We start from the raw sequence: 18154 nt of genomic DNA, 5'->3' as shown, positions 1-18154 counted from the left end.
TAACCTTGGTTTCCCTCCTCTTTATGCAATGCAGACCTGGAATACATCAGCATGGGCCTTTTGCAATGATGCAAGCCATGCATAAGTCTTGGAGCCTGGGAGCAACACCAAAGCCAACCCTAAAACAATTAGTCTTGGCTGGTCAATACAATAAAAAGCAATACTATCTGAACAGAAATCTTTCAGAAAGCTTCAAAGGTTCAAGCCCTTGAGTTTACTTCCACATGGTGACACTGTGCCTATTTTCAATGCTATCTAATTTCTTCCACTCCCCCTCGCCTGTGTCACCTAATTAACTGTATGGCTTTGGCATCATGATTATTTTTAAAGTCAACAATAATTGTCTCTTAATATCACAATGTATTCCGGTTAGAGCAAGTTGCCCTCAGAATTTATTTATTGATGGAAAACCATCGCATGATGGTTGTCTACTTTAACACAGGCCTGTCATCCTAGTCTTTCATTGCCCAAATCTGAGCAACTGTGGAGACAGAAACAGTGATTGTAAAGTAATTGCATGATTGTACATTCTATAAATGTCAGTGGTAGTCTTCTGTAAATAATAAGAATGAATGTTACGTTAATCAGTATTGCTTACACATGTAAGGCTGAAAACAATGAAGAATGCTTGAAAATGTTAAGCCTTTCTTTACTTTCATTGAGTCTTTCAATCTGCTTTCTTTATCCACTGGGTGCTTAAATCTTGCTTCGTTAAATAATCTTGTACTATTATCTATCTGATTTAGAATGCAGTGGACACTGGATTCTCTACTGATCTACATTGTGTTATTTCTAGAACTGTTTTCCAATCGTGTTCTTCTTTGGACTACAGCCCTCCTCCCTTTGAAGCTGATGTTTGAGCTATTCTGCTTGGTCTTGACTTCAGGCATTACACTTAACTGTATGCCTTCAGCTGTTTAAATAGCACTTACGCAGCCGTTTCATTTTCCCTATACTCAAGGACAGTGATTTAACAATGTTGCGCTAACTTTCAAATAACAGCTTTTGATATAGGCAGCATGTTTGTGCACTCAGTGAATTGTTCATAATATGTGTGCCAATTGTCAAAACTGGTTTCCTTCACACTGAGTTGCTTTGCTTTGTTTCAGTACCAAAGTACCTACAAATGTTACCTAACAGGCTGCAATCAAGAATACTGTGTCATTGTGTGATGAGTTGGCTCCTGGAAATACTCTAATAATCTAATAGTCAAACAAACATAGTAAATCATCTAATCTGACGTGTCTAGAGTGGAAACTAGAGAAAAATTTTTGAGTATCGAATATAAGATATTAAAATTGTATCTATAATTATTGCAGTAATTATAGAAACCTATCAATAGACAATAGGTTCAGGAGTAGGCCATTCAGCCCTTCGAGCCAGCACCGCCATTCACTGTGATCATGCTGTTCATCCACAATCAGTACCCTGTTCCCGCCTTCTCTCCATATCCCTTGACTCTTCTATCATTAAGAGCTCTATCAACTCTTTCTTGAAAGCATCCATAGAATTAGCCTCCACTGCCTTCTAAGGCAGAGCATTCCACAGATCCACAACCCTCTGTGTGAAAAAGTTTTTCCTCAACTCCGTTCTAAATGGCCCACCCCTTATTCTTAAACTGTGGCTTCTGGTTCTGGACTCCCCCAACATCGGGAACATGTTTCCTGCCTCTAGCGTGTCCAATCTCTTAATAATCTTATATGTTTCAATCAGATCCCCTCTCATCCTTCTAAATTCCAATGTATACAAGCCCAATTGCTCCAATCCTTGAACGTATGATCTTCCTGCCATCCCTGGAATTAACCCAGTGAAGCTATGCTGCACTCCCTCCACAGCAAGAATGTCCTTCCTCAAATTTGGAGACCAAAACTGCACACAATACTCCAGGTGGGACAATGGCAAACATAAAGCTTGTGCACCATGGAAGTAAACAGAATAGATAGTTTCTGACATCAGTCAATGTGCAGTACTAACAAGATGAACCTAGATCCATATGTTCAACTGTAGTAGTGATTCTAGCACTTGGCAAACAGTATCATCCAGCGTTACCATCCCTACCATCAGTTCTCTTCAAAAAGATGGAGGTTTTCTTTAACTAATTAATTATGAAATCAGTTGCTAATTAGTGTTTTATTAAGCTCTGTGGCATTAAGAGCAGTTGTGCTTGCCAGGGCTTCCTTTCACGATAGTTTTAATTTTGTTTTTATTCCTATTTACTTCTAAATGGTTGACATAGCAATTCTGGGTACATACCCTTTATTCAGCCGGGTTAGCAAAGAGGCCACTTTTCCTAACACAGGAAAGGACATGAGAGGTTTGCAGATTCATCATTTGTGAAGGAAACAATGTGTAGTCATCAGCAAGCATGAGAGCCGGATACCGGATGGTTGATATATTGTATGGAAGCAAAGTTGTTGAGACTAGTATATTGGATATATTTAGGACGCCTGTAGACAGGTATATGAATGGCAAGAGCTTAGAGGGGTAATGGCCAAATAGTAGGAAATGGCATTAACTTGAATATGCATCTTGATCAGCATGGACACTTATAGGCTGCAGACCACAATCTGTGCAGATTGAAAATAACATCTCCAGCTCAACACAGGGATGTGTGCTTCGCCTACTACTCTACTCTCTCTATACCTACAACTAGGCATAACTGAAATGCCACCTAGAAATTTGCTGATGATACAACCAATGTTGGCAAAATTTCAGATGGTGAAGGGAGGGTTACGGGAGTAAGATATACCTGTTGGTTGAGTGGTGTCGCAGCAACAACCTTGCACTCAATATCAGCAAGACTGGAGAGGTGATTGTGGACTTCAGGAAGGGTAAGATGAGTGAACACAAACCAATTGACATAGAGGGATCAGAAGTGGAGAGAGTGAGCAATTTCAGGTTCCTGGATGTCAATATCTCTGAGGTCCTAATTTGGACGCAATTTATTAATGCAGCTATAAAGAAGGCAAGCCAGCGGCTATATTTCATTAGGAGTTTGAGGAGATTTGGTTTGTCAACTAAAATACACAGACTTCCACGAATGCACTGTGGAGAGCATTCTGACTGGCTGTATCACCATCTGGTATGGGGGAGGGGCACAAGAGCGAAATAAGTTGAAGAAACTTGTAAAGTTAGTTGGCTCTATCATGGGTACCAGCCTCTGCAGGACCCAAGATATCTACAAGGAGCGGTGCCTTGGGAAGGTGATGTCCATCATTAAGGATCCCCACCACCCAGGACATGCCCTCGTCTCACTGTTACCGTCAGGAAGGAGGTACAGAAGCCTGAAGGCACACATTCAACGATCCAGGAACAGCTTCTTCCCCTCTGCCATCAAATTTCTAAATGGACATTGAACCCATGAACATTTCCTCACTACTTTTTTATTTCTGTTTTTTTTGGCACCACTTATTTTCACTGAACTATTTGGTGCGGTGAGGCAAGGTCTCCATCAGTCAGAGTTGACCATGGATATTGCATTCTAGCTGTCTAGATTCGCAAAACTGGGTGGTACTCTTGAAGCTTTCGCAATGAGTGGGTATAGCTGTAAGGCAGCAGAGGTTTGAGATCACAACTCTCCTTCTCCGAGGTGGACTGCTAATCATGGCTGACGAGCCCCATCTGCCCAAAGCAACATGTTTTAAGGCTCCAGTAACTCGCCTTTGCCCCTTCTCCTGTCAGTAGAAATGGTTCTGCCAGGCTTAGTAGTTAAGCCACACGTGAAGGCCAGGAGCTGGTCTTGGTTGTCTGAGGCTCATTGAGGCACACGCTATAGGGAGCATTTAATAGGTAACTTAACTACTTAATGGATATATATATATATGTATATATATTTAATGTAACTCAGTTTTTTCTCTATATTTATTTATCATGTATTTCATTTTACTGCTGCTGTAAAGTTAACAAATTTCACGACATATACCAGTGATATTAAACCTAAATTTGATTCTGATTCCATGCCATACAATTCCATCGCTCTTTGGCATAACCATCCTCGGGTGCCGATCCTAAGCAGAGGGGAATCTGCTACAGTGTCATCCTGGCAAACTCGATCTTCTTGATTCCTGACTGGCGCATTTTGTAGCCCGAGTGTCACAAGTCAGATTGTACAGCCCAGCCATAAAAATGGCACAGCATGCTCAAGAAGTTTATAGCCTATTCTTATTTATAATGGTCCAACCAGACATCATAGACTTTTTCTTCTGGCAGCAGTGACTGAGAAGAGATTGAGGAAGAAGTGGAGAAAGCAAAGAGCAACATCATGAACTCCTTTCTAATCAGCGCTCTATGACTAGCTGATTGTATTAAGGTTTCAGTGACTGCACTCCCGATTCCCAATGTACATAACTGAAGTTCACCATCTCCAAATAACACACAGAATTTTTCACAAAAGTTAAGACAACATATTATTACTGTATGAAGTAAAAGCTTAATAGGTGTACTTATCATAAAGGGCTTTTATTATGTGTCATTGCTGCCTGTTTTGGAGTGCAATATTTTAATTTAATATGTTCTTGAAAGAAGGGGATCTTAATGCAATATCCAACGTATTTCATGATCACTATTTTGACTACAAAATTAAATTGAATTACTTTTATAATTTACAAGATTCAGTATTGGTAATGTTATGAAGTGGTAGAAAAGGCACTAGGATCCATTTGCTTACTCCAGCTTTCAGCTTCTAAAATGTTGTAGACCTTTCACACAACTTTATCATTAAGATATTTAAAAAATATGTTTTCTTACAGGAGTTACAAAACCAAATGATAATTTTGTTATGCAATGTTTGTATGTCAGCAAGCACCTGGAACACAACACTGGAATGTCAGGCTGGACCTTGTCTTTGCAACCTTCTGGGTCAGAGACAAGGGAGCTGGCGCTGAAAGTGACAAGATCCACACTGAATTGTTGAAATATTTACTGTGTATTTTCACCTTCAGTTTTGACATGTGTATTTGAACATCCACATCAACTGCACTGAATATCAAGTTATGACCTGCAAAAGTTAATATTGTTGCTCAATGTTTCAAAGCTGATTAGTTGTGGAGCACATGGAACTACGGGGAAATTAAAACTACAAACATTTTTGCAGGTATTCTCTGCAGTTACACATGGCTCCAAGTTTGGTAATAAATAGCTAATCTCCAAGAGCGGTATATCTGATTTAATTTATGTTCTAATCTGTACTGGGACAGTCTGCATATTTAAATTTATTTTTTACACCAGATTTTTTTTCTCTATTCATAACCATTAGGCCTTGATGATTGTCTCCAGCAATACATAAAGAACTTTGAGAGGGAAAAAATCAGCGGAGATCAACTTCTGCGTATTACTCACCAGGAACTAGATGAGCTTGGCGTCACACGCATTGGCCACCAGGAACTTATCCTAGAGGCAGTAGACCTGTTGTGTGCTTTGGTAAGTGCAACCACTGACTTTATCTTTCCTGCCGTCATCCATTTTAAAAAATAGAATCCCAACTCATCTGTCTTCAGTAGAGATAGTATCTTCCCAGAAACAGAATTTTTACTGAGCTGTTGGGGAAGAGTGGGATTGGGAGTAATGGTAGAGATTTCTCTTCGAGATCCAAAATGACTACTTCCTTGTTTGTAACGTACAATTGATATCCTGCAATATGTGGCATTATTTTCCATATGCAAAGGACATTAAGATGTATAATGTTCCACTTACTTCTTTCCTTTTATCCTTTACCTTTCCCTTGGTTGGAGTGGGATGGTAGAACAATTACGGATATCCACTTGATGAAGCTTAAGGTTGCATTGTTTGGTTTATAAATGTATTGGATTCCGGGTGTTTTAAATTCTTCAGTTATTTTCTATTCTGTTTTTCGAGTGATCATATTTCAATAGGACTAGTGAGAAGCATAATGAGTTAACAAGATTTTTATATTAACAATCTGTATGGAGGCATGCTAATAAAGAAGGTAAACGTCATGCTAAATGGGGCTTTTAATAATGCTGGTTGAACATAATCATAATTACCAATGCTTTGCAATCCAATATTTTTGTCATCATTGTACCTTTACACAGCATTGTTTTTTTAAGGCACTTTGAGTAAAATCAACCTCCAACAACAATACAGTGGCAAAGTAACCTTTGAAGAAATGTAATATAGCAGTGATAGGAAAACTGAATGCACAGAAGTCCGACCTAGCCTGCTGAATGACAGCTTATCTTTGTGACTAAATTAATTACGGTTGGACTAAGTTATCAAAAAGATTTCATAACTTATTTCATAATAAGTTACATAATTGGACATAGCTTAGATAAGGAAACATGGAATGCTAACATACTTTTAGCTTAGTTACGTTCTTGGAAATGGTGTATAAATTCCCCTGTCTCCAAAATAATAGATTCCGGAATGTTTATTTACTTGAATATTCACTGTGCTTAACCTTGTCTGACTACTCACTGATTACTTTCATAGGGAGTTAATCCACACACCTTCATTTATTTTTAATAGGAAACTATTCTGCCTATGCATAATGTTCCTGGTATTGGACAGGCAGAATTTATCTCAAAGGTAACCAATTAATCGTACTTTACTCTTCACAGATAAAATTTTATTTCAAATTTCCAGCACCTGCAGTTCTGATGTGGGGTCTCGGCCTGAAACGTCGACTGTTTACTCTTTTTCATAGATGCTGCCTGACCTGCTGAGTTCCTCCAGCATTTTGTGTGTGTTGCTTTGGATTTCCCACATCTGCAGATTTCCTCATGTGTGATTCACATCGTACTACTGGGTTTTGTGCTGTACCTTTTCAAGGCCCTGTGTCTTAAACTTGTGATGATTGATAGCTTTTATTTTTCATTCCTCCAACAAGCCTCAGGAAATCATTGCAACCAGCTAATTCACTTCGCTGAAAACCATGAAATGCTGGTCAGACAGCATCTGTGCAAAGAGATGCAGCATTCTCATTTCAGGTTGAATGCCCTTCATCAAAATTCACTTGGTCTGTGCAGCTTCTTTTCTGAAAATCAGAATCAGGTTTAATATCACTGGCATATTTCCTAAAATTAGTTAACTTAGTGGCAACAGTACAATGAAAAACATGATAATAAAGGGAAAAATAAATAAGTAAATCTATTACAGTAAGTGTGTGTGTGTATACACACACACACACACACACACACACATAATGCATATACGTATTAAATAGTTAAATATAGTGCAAAAACAGAAATAATGAAAGTGAAATAGTGTTCACTCTCCATTTAAGAATCAGATGGTGGAGAGGAGGAATCTGTTCATGAATCGCTGAGTGTGTGCCTTCAGGCTTCTGTACCTCCTACCTGACAGTAACAGTGAGAAGGTATCATGGGTGATGGGGATCCTTAATAATGGACAGTGCCTTTCTAAGGCACCGCTCCTTGAAGATAACTTGGACACTATGGATGCTAGTATCCAAGATGGAGCTGACTAATTTTACAACTTTCTGTAGCTTCTTTCAATTCTGTGCAGTACGCACACCCCCCATATCAGACGGTGATGCAGCCTGTCAGAATGCTCTCCACGGTACATCTGTAGAAGTTTTCAAGTATCTTAGGTGATGAACCAAATGTCCTCAAACTTCTAATGAAATGTAGCTGCTGTGTTGTCTTTTTTATAACTGTGTCGATATGTTGGGACCTGCTTAGAACCTCAGAGACTTTGACACCCAGGAGCTTGAAATTGCTCACTCTCTCAACTTCTGATCCCTCATCCTACCCATTCTGAAGTCCATAATCAGCTCTGTGGTCTTATTGACGTTAAGTGGAAAGTTGTGGCTGCGACACCATTCCACCAGCTGATATACCTTGCTCCTGTATGCCCTCTCGTCTCCATCTGATATTCAATGGTTATAACAATGGTTATATCATCAGCAAATATATAGATGGTATTTGAGCTTGCCTATCCACACAGTCATGGGTATAGAGAGAGTAGAGCAGTGGGCTAAGCACACACCCCTGAGCTGCACCAGTGTTGATCATCTGCGAGGAGGAGGTGTTATCACCAATCCACACAGATTGTGGTCTTCTGGTTAGGAAGTCGAGGATGCATTTGCAGAGGGAGGTACAGTGGTTCTGTAGCTTATTGATCAGGACTGTAGAAAAGTTGGTGTTAAACGTTCAGCTATAGTCAATGAACAGCATCTTACATAGATGTTTGTATTGCCCAGGTGATCTAAGGCCGTGTGAAAATGTACATGGGTGCTCTGGTTGCTTTTTATTTCATTGATGAGGCATCCCTCATGAATATATAATCATTCTTCCCAGTAAATGGAAGAAAGATTTCCCAACGTCATCCTGGATGGATAAACCATCATTTAATTTTTCACTCACTGCTGGCAGCTACATAAATACACTTTGTGGCCACTTTATTTGCACCACCTGTACCTAATAAAGAGGCAACTGAGTGTATCTTCATGGTCGACTGCTACTCTAGCCCATCCACTTCAAAGCTCTTCTGCATGCCACCATTGTATCACATGGTTACTTGAGTTACTGTCCTTCCTGTCAATTTGAACCAGTCCAGCCGACCTCCTCTGTCTGTCTCATCGACAAAGCATTTTCGCCCATAGAAATGGCACTCAATGGATTTTTTTTTGTTTTTCGCACCATTTTCTGCAAACTCTAGAGACAGTTGTTCATGAAAATCCCAGGAGGTCAGCAGTCTCTGAGATATTCAAACCATCCGGTCTTGCACCAACAATCATCCCATGGTCGAAGTCACTCAGATCACATTTCTTCCCAAATCTGATGTTTGATCTGAACAACAGCTGAACCCCTTGACCGTGTCTGCATGCTTTATGCATTGAACTGCTGCCACATGAGCTGATTAGATATTTGCATTAACGGCAGGCGTTCAGATACAAAGTAGCCACTGAGTGAATAGCTGCTAGATGTTTAGATAAAAAGTAGCAGACTCAGATACGTATACAAAATGAAAATTGCAATGGCGCAGTTCTGACAATGGTATGAATGATGTGAACTGACCCAGATCCACACAGAGGAAAGAGAATCAAACGTGTACTTAAGCAAGAAAAATCGGATCTTTTAATATAATATTCTGATATCTTATTCATCTCAATATGAGCTACGGGCAAGAATAAAAATTAGACAGCTTCCTGATTTGATGAGCAATTCATACTTCTGGTTTCCAGGAACAAACAGGCAGTTCCTTGCATGAGCTCATTACCCAGTAAGGAAAGTTAATCAACCTTTATCAAAGTTAAACCTTTCTTTTGACTCGTCAACTTAATCGTTTACTGCAGTTCTAAGTCTGACAGTTGACCCGAATTATTACTTAGAGTGGAAAATGTAAAGTGCACAGGATACAGAATTGTCAATGTGATTGTTTCATCATTACACACCATTACGGAAATTCTTGGCCATATGAATTTACAGCAAAAAGATGGAGAATGAAAAGATACATAATAAGATCACCTGTAATGTTTGACCAATGTTATGACTGTTGTCACTTCCAAATTAATTCCTTGGAAAATGGTTTCATTGGAGAACGAGGTTTCATGGGAGCTTCGCTATTTTTGATGAACAGATTTGAAGTTTGAAGAATATGTAGTCCAAACTGCTTGGTGTTTGATGTACCTTGGTACAAATATTGAGTATTAATAGCAGTTTAACACTTAGCAGAAGCATTGTAGATGTATATGTTTGTAAAGTCTAATATTATTTTACTTGTGAGGTAGGAAAACAATGGTCTTGAGGGTTGTCTTATTGCTGTTTGTACTGTCCCACACAATGAAATTGTATGTTACATTAACTAAACATGTTTTTAATTTACCTTTGTACATAATTTGTGAGAAAATTTCAAATAGCACAAAATAGAGGGTGTAGTGGATTGCTTTTCGTTGAAAGTGTAATATAAATGTATTTTGTTGCCTGGGGTAAGTACATTTATTCTAGTAGAGAAAGAGAGAAGAAAAGTAACTTGATATCCCAAATCACTTCAAAAACTGGGTGTTTATTGCTACAAACAAGCAATGTGGTTAACAATGCTACGCTATATTGATCCTTTGGCATAAGTTGGGATTTTTGGGGAGGCAAATCATAAATGAAATTTATGCTTTATAAATTTGATTTAATAGGTGGATTGTGGAAAGAAAAAATAGCATTAATGTCAAGTTAGTATAAATAGGTAGTTGATGACTGGCACAGTCTTGATGGTCTAAATGGCCTATTACTGTGCAATATTTCACTTTGACTCTTCGTGGGAAGTCTATTCACCCTGAACAAACGAGGTGTTATTTTGTTGCTATGCTCAGTGCAATGTTATGCTTGAATAATATAGGAAAAACAGTGTCTAAAAAAAAATTGAGCCATTCTTAATTGTCAGGAAATGACAAACTTATGTACAAAATGCTTTTGTTTTTTTTTTCAGAACTATGGGCTTGAAACAGAGAACCTTAAAACACTATCCCACAAACTGAATGCATCTGCCAAAAATCTTCAGAATTTTATAACTGGTCGAAGGAGGAGTGGACACTATGATGGAAGGTCCTCCAGGAGATTACCTAATGATTTCCTGACATCAGTGGTGGATCTTATAGGTGCAGCTAAAAGCTTACTGGCATGGCTGGACAGGTAATTCTTTGAATAAGACCCTTTTTACACTTAGTGGGAAAGACCGAAAATCTGGATGACTGAGAACCTGATTATTCTGGAATTAATGAAAATATAGGTTTCTTTGATACTTAAACATTGCAAATCTCCAATTTCTTACAAGCAGCATTTTTGTCTTTCATTTCATTATTTCGGAGCTTTAGAAGTCCAAGAAAACCTATTTAAAGGTGTCGACTCTTAATAAATAATTTCTTTATAAGGGCAGAGTCCTGAGCTATCAAAATGTTTGATCCCAAGATCTTGTTGGGGGGAATGTGCTTACAAGGATTTTATGGGAGATTTTTCTGCTTGGACATTGCTTCCTTCAGCTCATTGAGCCAAATCATGCTGCCTGTGGCAGCTGGTCCTGAAGGTAACTACCAGCTTTCAGCGCTCCCAGGTAAATCCCGGATTTGTGTCGGCCCACTGTGAGTCCGGTTCGTGCTGAGTGACAGGTGTCGACACATCTGTCACTCCGCTCCATCACTGCACTCTACAGAGATTATATTGGCAGAGCCCAGGCATGCTGGGATTCCCTGGCATCTGATGGGGAAATCCATTCTCTGGTATTACAGTGGTCAGACCTGACGTATGATCTGAGATCACATTCACTTCAGTGGTGGGGGCGCGGGGGGTGGGGGGGTTCCTATCCTGGAACTAGGAGAAACAAGATAAGTCATTTGTTTTGGGGGCATTTTGACATTTTATATTTTTTAGCTTTTTTTTATTGTGTTATGAACTTTATTTAAAGTTTTTTTGGTTAACTTTAACTTTTAAACTTTTTATTGCTATTGTAAATGTCATGGAACATCAGATTTAAGTATGATTATGAGGTTGCATGCCTTCCATTTTAAATTTAATCTTACTGCCTGGAATCCAGGTGTTAAAACAGAGCAATAAAAGAAAATCCAGTTGGGAAATTTATTTACACAACCTGCTAGATGCAGTTCACGTGTCACCACTCCTCTAAATGCCACCATGATTAGACAAACACTTCCGTGCAAGTAATTGTAATAATCCATACTTATTCTTCCCTCTGCTAAGGTCCATAAATGCAGCCTTGGATTTCTCTTTTCAATATCCCCCATACTTTGCTTCTTCAAAACCAGCCCGTTCAATCCCTTCCCCCTGAGGTCTCCGATCTCTCCCAGGAGACCTACAGTCTGCTCTTCCCTCATTGGCTCTTTGGACACTTCTCCATGTGTGTTGCAATCTCCCCATCATTGATGTCTCTTATCACTTTCCCCAGGTGTCTTATCTCCATTTCTTGTCTTTAAAGCAAAAGATGATTTGGCAGAATGTACAAAGTAGATCTCATTTGGAAGGTGGTACTGGACGGTACAGACCATCTTGCTGAAATATGCAAACTGCTACTGAACTTGTCATGTGGCCTTTCCAATACCTTTTTTCCTCCTCAGTATCTGGTGACTAAGGCTTACTTGGCCACAGTTTGTCTTCCTTCGGGATGTCGCTCTCCATATCCATGAACCAGTCAAAAACATTAAGGAGGATAATCTGTAAAACTGAACGGGGTTTTAGGGAAGCCTCTTCTGGACTTTTTAAATGCAATTTTGAATTGAATTGACTTTATTACTTACATCCTTCACATACATGAGGAGTAAAAATCTTTACGTTACATCTCCATCTAAATGTGCAATGTGCAATTTATAGTAATTTATAATAAATAGTATGTACAACGGGATAGTCAATATAACATAGAAATAAGTTGTGTCAGCATGAGTTAATCAGTCTGATGGTCTGGTGGAAGAAGCTGTCCTGGAGCCTGTTGGTCCTGACTTTTATGCTACGGTACCATTTCCCGGATGGTAGCAGCTAGAACAGTTTGTGGTTAGGGTGACTCATGTCCCCAATGATTCTTCAGGCCCTTTTTATACACCTGTCACTATAAACGTCTTGAATAGTGTGAAGTTCACATCTACAGATGTGCTGGGCTGTCCACACCACTCTCTGCAGAGTCCTGCGATTGGGGGAAGTACAGTTCCCATATCAGGCAGTGATGCAGCCAGTCAGTGATGTGCCCCTGTAGAAAGTTCTTAGGATTTGGGGGCCCACACCAAACTTCTCCAATTGTCTGAGGTGAAAGAGGTGCTGTTTTGCCTTTTTCACCACACAGCCGGTATATCCAGACCATGTGAGATCCTCAGTGATGTTTATACCATTCTTCACACTTCCTGTCTTCAGGCTGTCTTGGGGGTGGAATGTTGTAACATTTAAGACAAGGTAATGCTGGGGATATTAATCGTCATTCTGAAAACAAAGAAAGGGGGTTCTTTCATTAACGTATATTAATGATTATAAAGTACAAGGACAGCAAAAAAGACAAATGTATAAACATCTTGGTGAGCATGACAGGTGGAGGATTGGCAAATTTGTCTTCATAAAACTTGCCCTTTCTTAACTCGATGATTCAGAATTTTGAAAATTCTGTATCATGTCTTTGGCTAGAAGGTGAGACACAGGCTGGCACATCCATGCACACACTGAGGTTGGGTGGGACTACAACTAGAGGTCATGGGTTAAGGGTGAAAGGTGAAAAGTTTAAGTACAACATGAGGGGAAACTTCTTCACTCAGAGGGTCATGAGAGCATGAAATAAGCTGGCAGCGGAAGTGGTTCATGCTGGAGCTCCATTTCAATGTTTAAGAGAGGTTTGGATAGGTACGTGGATTGGAGTGGTAAGGAGGGCTGTGGTCTCAGTACAGATCGATGGGAGTAGGTGGTTTAAATGGTTTGTCACAGACTAGTTGGGCCAAGGGGCCTGCTTTTGTGCTGTACTTTTCTATGACTCTCTGTCATATCACCACCATCATCAGCGATCACTCGTAGTTGGGTATGATTCTTCTCCTGGTGCTTGATCTGGTCACTTGTGGGTCTTGAGGTGACTGAAGAGACCGACCTGTGATCCGCAAGTCCTATTGCAGCGTTGGCTGGTGTCAGTCATTGAGGTGGTGGCGGATGGAGGTGGTTGGGCCTTTCCCAGGCTCAGTCTCAGTGGCATGGTGGAGGTACCCTTCGAGCTGTGCACTCCCCCCATAGACAGTCCTTCTCCAGGTTCTCCTACCCTGTGCATGCACACATATGGAATCGAATAAATGCTCTTTGTCATCTTGTTATTTCTGAGTCAATGTTGGTCTGTAATTCATGTTGGTTTTTCCATATTCTATCAATACCGAACCACAGATCAGGGTTTCAAATGAAGATCAGATGTTGCCACAAAGCCGTCACTAACACATCTCAAAATGAATGAAGCATGTATTCATCTTACAGTTGACTGTCTGGGGTGCACATCCACTGTCAGATATGAAGGAGACTTTAAGCTGGTAGTTGTTCAGCTGCATAATATGTTTCTTAACTGGCTAATTAGTCAGCGATATCTTGTGATTCTGAGCCACCCAAGAATTTGCTGGAGTTCAGATACACTAGATAGAATTCCACTGTGTAGCACTATGTTCTTTTGTACAGAGCTCCATGTGACGGAATTTCTGGGAGAGATATATATTCTGGGTGAGAAGGTCTCCTTTCATAAATGATATATGTCTAGGGTCGGTATGATTTGGAGTTCAACCAAACAGGAACGTTGTGATTTTCCGATTAAAGAAACCTCGATTTGAGTGAATTCTGCGTAAGTACTGCCCACACATAATTGTCGGTCAGCAAGAAATAACAGATCGTACACCACATAAAATTATAATTTCAGCTTTATCAAACAGTTATTAAGAGAAAAAAAAGAAAGAAACAAAAAAAATAAAAGGGCCCATCACAGTTAAACCAGTCTAAATGTGCACATAACCGTTGGAGCTCGTCTCTTCCAAAGCTTGGTACAACCGTTAGTCATAGCGCCAAGCCCATGATTTGCGTGAAAGCCCCCGCCACAGTCTGAACTTCCCTTGAACTCCATCTTGGCCAGACTAGCTCTCCCCCAGGAGTATGGGCCCTCCTCCTTGCAGCCATTCATCTGCACAAAACACTTCTTGCAACAGGGACTCTCCTTCCCACGGGTTTCTGTGGCATCTTCCCTTCTGTCCCACTCCACAAATCTCACCAAAATATACCCCAAATCAGACTACTGTATGTCACAAGTCTCTCTCCACCCCACTCTCTTTAAAGCTTTCTCCAGATCCCACCATCTTGATTGGCTGACACAAACATCCCGAAGTTGAAGAGCAGGGCTTCTTATCTTAGCTGAAACCCAAACATACTACCAGCAGGACACACTGCTTTTGCAGAAAATGGCTAAAATGCATTGTAGTAGAAATCATAACCAGGGCATTACATAATATACACGGAAGCCCGTGTTTATCTTGATGGCACCTACACAAAATTATAAAGTATGGGTGAGGCCTGTGAATACTAGTGAGCTATGACACAGAAGCAGCTCATAATCAGGGTGGGAGGGTGGAGGAATTGAGAATCATGTTGGCCTTATTTACTCAGAGCTTATGTTTATCTGGTCCGCTCTCTGGGAATACAATACATCTATCTCTTTCCACACACGTCCTTCGTTAAAGCTTACTTTATGAATCCCAACACCTCTTTGATGCTCGTGAGTATTTGTCTGGCCAACACATTCCCACCTTCCCCCAAGTTTACTGCTTCCCCTTCCAATGTCTTCCCATACCAATGATCCACTGGTCTCTCATCTTCCATTATCATCTCCTGTGATTGCCCTTACTGTAAAATCTTCTCTCCGTGTCCCTCAGCCTTCTAACCCCCTCCCCCACTGATCTCTTTACGCTGCATCTCTCCACTTGAATTCACTAAACATGCATGTGTCCATAATCTACTCCTAAAAATATCTTCCCTGTGATCGTCAGTCTCCATTTTCGTGCAAATTCAGAGATGAAAGGCCTCTGTGGGAACCTTCTTGGGCAAAGCCTGTACTAACACACACATTGTCTTGGATTTTGCATGGATGAAACCATCACTGGTAGCCATCTGGAGTTAACAGAAGCTATTGTTTGATGGAGCTCTAAATATTGCAAGTGCTCTTCTGCACTTTGATAATATTCTTTTCTTTAATGCCGCCATTGTCTGCTGCTGTCATCCACTTAAGGTGTTGTCCTCTTCTCAAATGACTTTCCTGCTCCGACAGTTGTTTAGTTCTGCTTTCAGCTACCTCACTTAAATTCTTCTTAAATGGTTTCTGCAAACCCTTTATTGTGCTAGTTGTCTTGCATCCTGTTCTTTGGATATTGGGGCCACAAAATATCATCATTCTTGCATTTTTGAAATGCCCACAATAGACTTTAGAAACCAGTCTTTAGAGATCCACATTAGTCCCGGTTAAAGGATTGTTGCTTGTCAGGCCAGCAGCTGTATCGTGCTACCACAGTAAATGTTGTTACGTACCCCATAACTGGGTTGCCAAACCAGCAGGAATGGACCACTTAGTTAGAGTCTGGATTACTGGAACTAAGAAAGTTTTATTAAAGAAATAAGCAACACAGTACTCTAATCAAAAGGATATAATTGCAACAGTTTAGCAGTGATAAAACACACATGTACCCAGAACTAGGATAATAGGATCAATCAAGCTCTATCACAGTCTAGGGGTAAATGATCAATTTCAAGTGACGCAAAGTTCAGTTCAATTTAGTTTAGTTCAGTTCGCAGTAATCGCTGTTGTGCTGTTGGGGCGGGGAGAAGAGAGAGAGCAAAAGCGAATGAATATTCAAAACGGATTCCAAACAGACCTTCGATATTCCTCGCAGTTAGCCTTCGGGCGAGCCCTTTGTAATGTCTTCTGAGGTCACCAACTGTGACCCCTCCGTTCCAGAAACGATCGTTCTTCTGCGGTGAATCCGGCACCCAGGCAAGGGCGGACACACACACCGGGTTCCCACCGACCCATACCTTTCTACCCTGTGCGTCTATGGCTGGTCCTGCAATCAGACCTCCAAAACTCCCACCAACTTGTGGGGGCACACCGCTTCCAGGGTCTCGTTACCTCGTGGAGTCGTGTCTCGCCTTAGCGAACCTGTCCCTTTTTATCCCCCTGCTGGGGTATCGCCTGTCCATCAAGCTTCAAACAGTTCAGGGTTCAAAGCCACTGGTCTCTGACAATACTCGGATCTGTGTATCCTTTTCGTTAATCCCTCTCGTCTCTCTCTCTCTTATTAGCACCTTGCATGTTCCCCCATTGTCCTCTTATCGGCATCAATCTTCTGATAACTGGTTCTTTTGTCACAATGTCCACAGTGATGAAGCTGCAGTTTTCATGCATTTCCTACCACTTTAGGAAGTGCTTGGTTGAATTTCGAGAGTGGCAAAATGCAACCCAGAAATGGTCACAATCTCCCAACTCAACCCATAAGTGATTTTCAGCCGCGGGACTCTGTTAGTTAATTTTCTGGCCAGCATTTCAATTTTTATGAGAGTCCAGAAGTGTGGCTTGTTAAAATACTGTAGGCGACTAATAATTCCATTAAGGAACTTAGGGAAACCTCTTCAGCCAGAGTTGATAGAGTGTGGAACTCCTCACATGCAGTGGTTGGGGTGGATAACACCAATGCACATATGGGGATTAAAACAGAAAGTGCTGGGAACAAACACTCAATGGGTCAGGCGGCATTGGAGGAAGGAGAAATAGAGTTAATATTTCAGGTTGAAGACCTTTATCAGAACCTTGCACTGAAATGGGAAGTTGATAAAGATATGGGGAGGAAAGTGAAGATAGATGTTCTCGCAGGGTTAGAGAAGAACAGCATGGGCTGAGACTGAAACAGCAATGGAAACGTCTATCCCAGACCTTGACAACTGTCCTTGTATTGTTCACGAAGGCTTGCACTTGCATTCATTAGCTGGTTTGCAGATGAATTATCTTGGGCTCCACAACAGTCCTAAGCTACTTGCCAACTAAACAACAGATGTTAACTAGAAGCTCTAAGCCTGCAATAAATATAAATCAAGTTGTTTATTCATGAGACATCTGTAAGGTGCCCAGTAGCCACTGTTTTTAAAGTCTTTTAACTGGTTGGGCTGCATGCACTTTTCAGAATGTTTGCCAGGCACCAGAATGAAGAAGACAATAAAATCTGCAGATGCTGGAAGTCCAAGCGACACACACAAAATGCTAGAGGAACCCAGCAGATTAAGCAGCATCTATGGCAAAGAATATACAGTCAATGTTTTGGGCCGAGACCCGTCATCAGGACTGGAAGGAAAAAAAAATGAGAAGTTAGAGCAAGAAGGTGGGGGATAGGGAGGAAGAAGTACAAAGTGGTGAAGTGAAACTGGGAGAGTGGGGGGGGTGAAGCCAAGAGCTGGGAAGCTGATAGGTGAAAGAGATAAAGAGCTGGAGAAAGAGGAAACTGATAGGAGAAGATAGAAGGCCATGGAAGAAAGAGAAGGGGAGGAGCACCAGTGGGAGCTGATGGGAAGGTAAGGTGACGAGGTGAGAGAGGGAAACGGGTAGGGGAATGGTGAAGGATTAGGGGCAATTACCAGAAGTTCGAGAAATCGATCTTCATGCCGGATTGGAGGCTACCGAGATGGAATATAAGGTGTTGATG

General features: G+C 40.8%; 1 protein-coding gene across 3 annotated transcripts in view; it reads left to right on the top strand.

Annotated features, from left to right (window-relative positions):
- The window catches only part of cnksr2a (connector enhancer of kinase suppressor of Ras 2a), a 562236-nt gene that overhangs the window by 137253 nt on the left and 406829 nt on the right, over positions 1-18154 (top strand). For all 3 annotated transcript variants that reach the window (XM_072260647.1, XM_072260646.1, XM_072260648.1), the window contains exons 2-3: positions 5255-5418; positions 10402-10604. In XM_072260647.1, coding sequence (XP_072116748.1) covers positions 5255-5418; positions 10402-10604 — 367 coding nt within the window. The remainder of the gene's footprint in view (positions 1-5254; positions 5419-10401; positions 10605-18154) is intronic.

Source organism: Mobula birostris, chromosome 6 (genome assembly GCF_030028105.1).
Source record: "Mobula birostris isolate sMobBir1 chromosome 6, sMobBir1.hap1, whole genome shotgun sequence".
NCBI classification, from domain to species: Eukaryota; Metazoa; Chordata; class Chondrichthyes; order Myliobatiformes; family Myliobatidae; genus Mobula; species Mobula birostris.
This window is presented reverse-complemented; position numbering and strand designations above follow the sequence as displayed.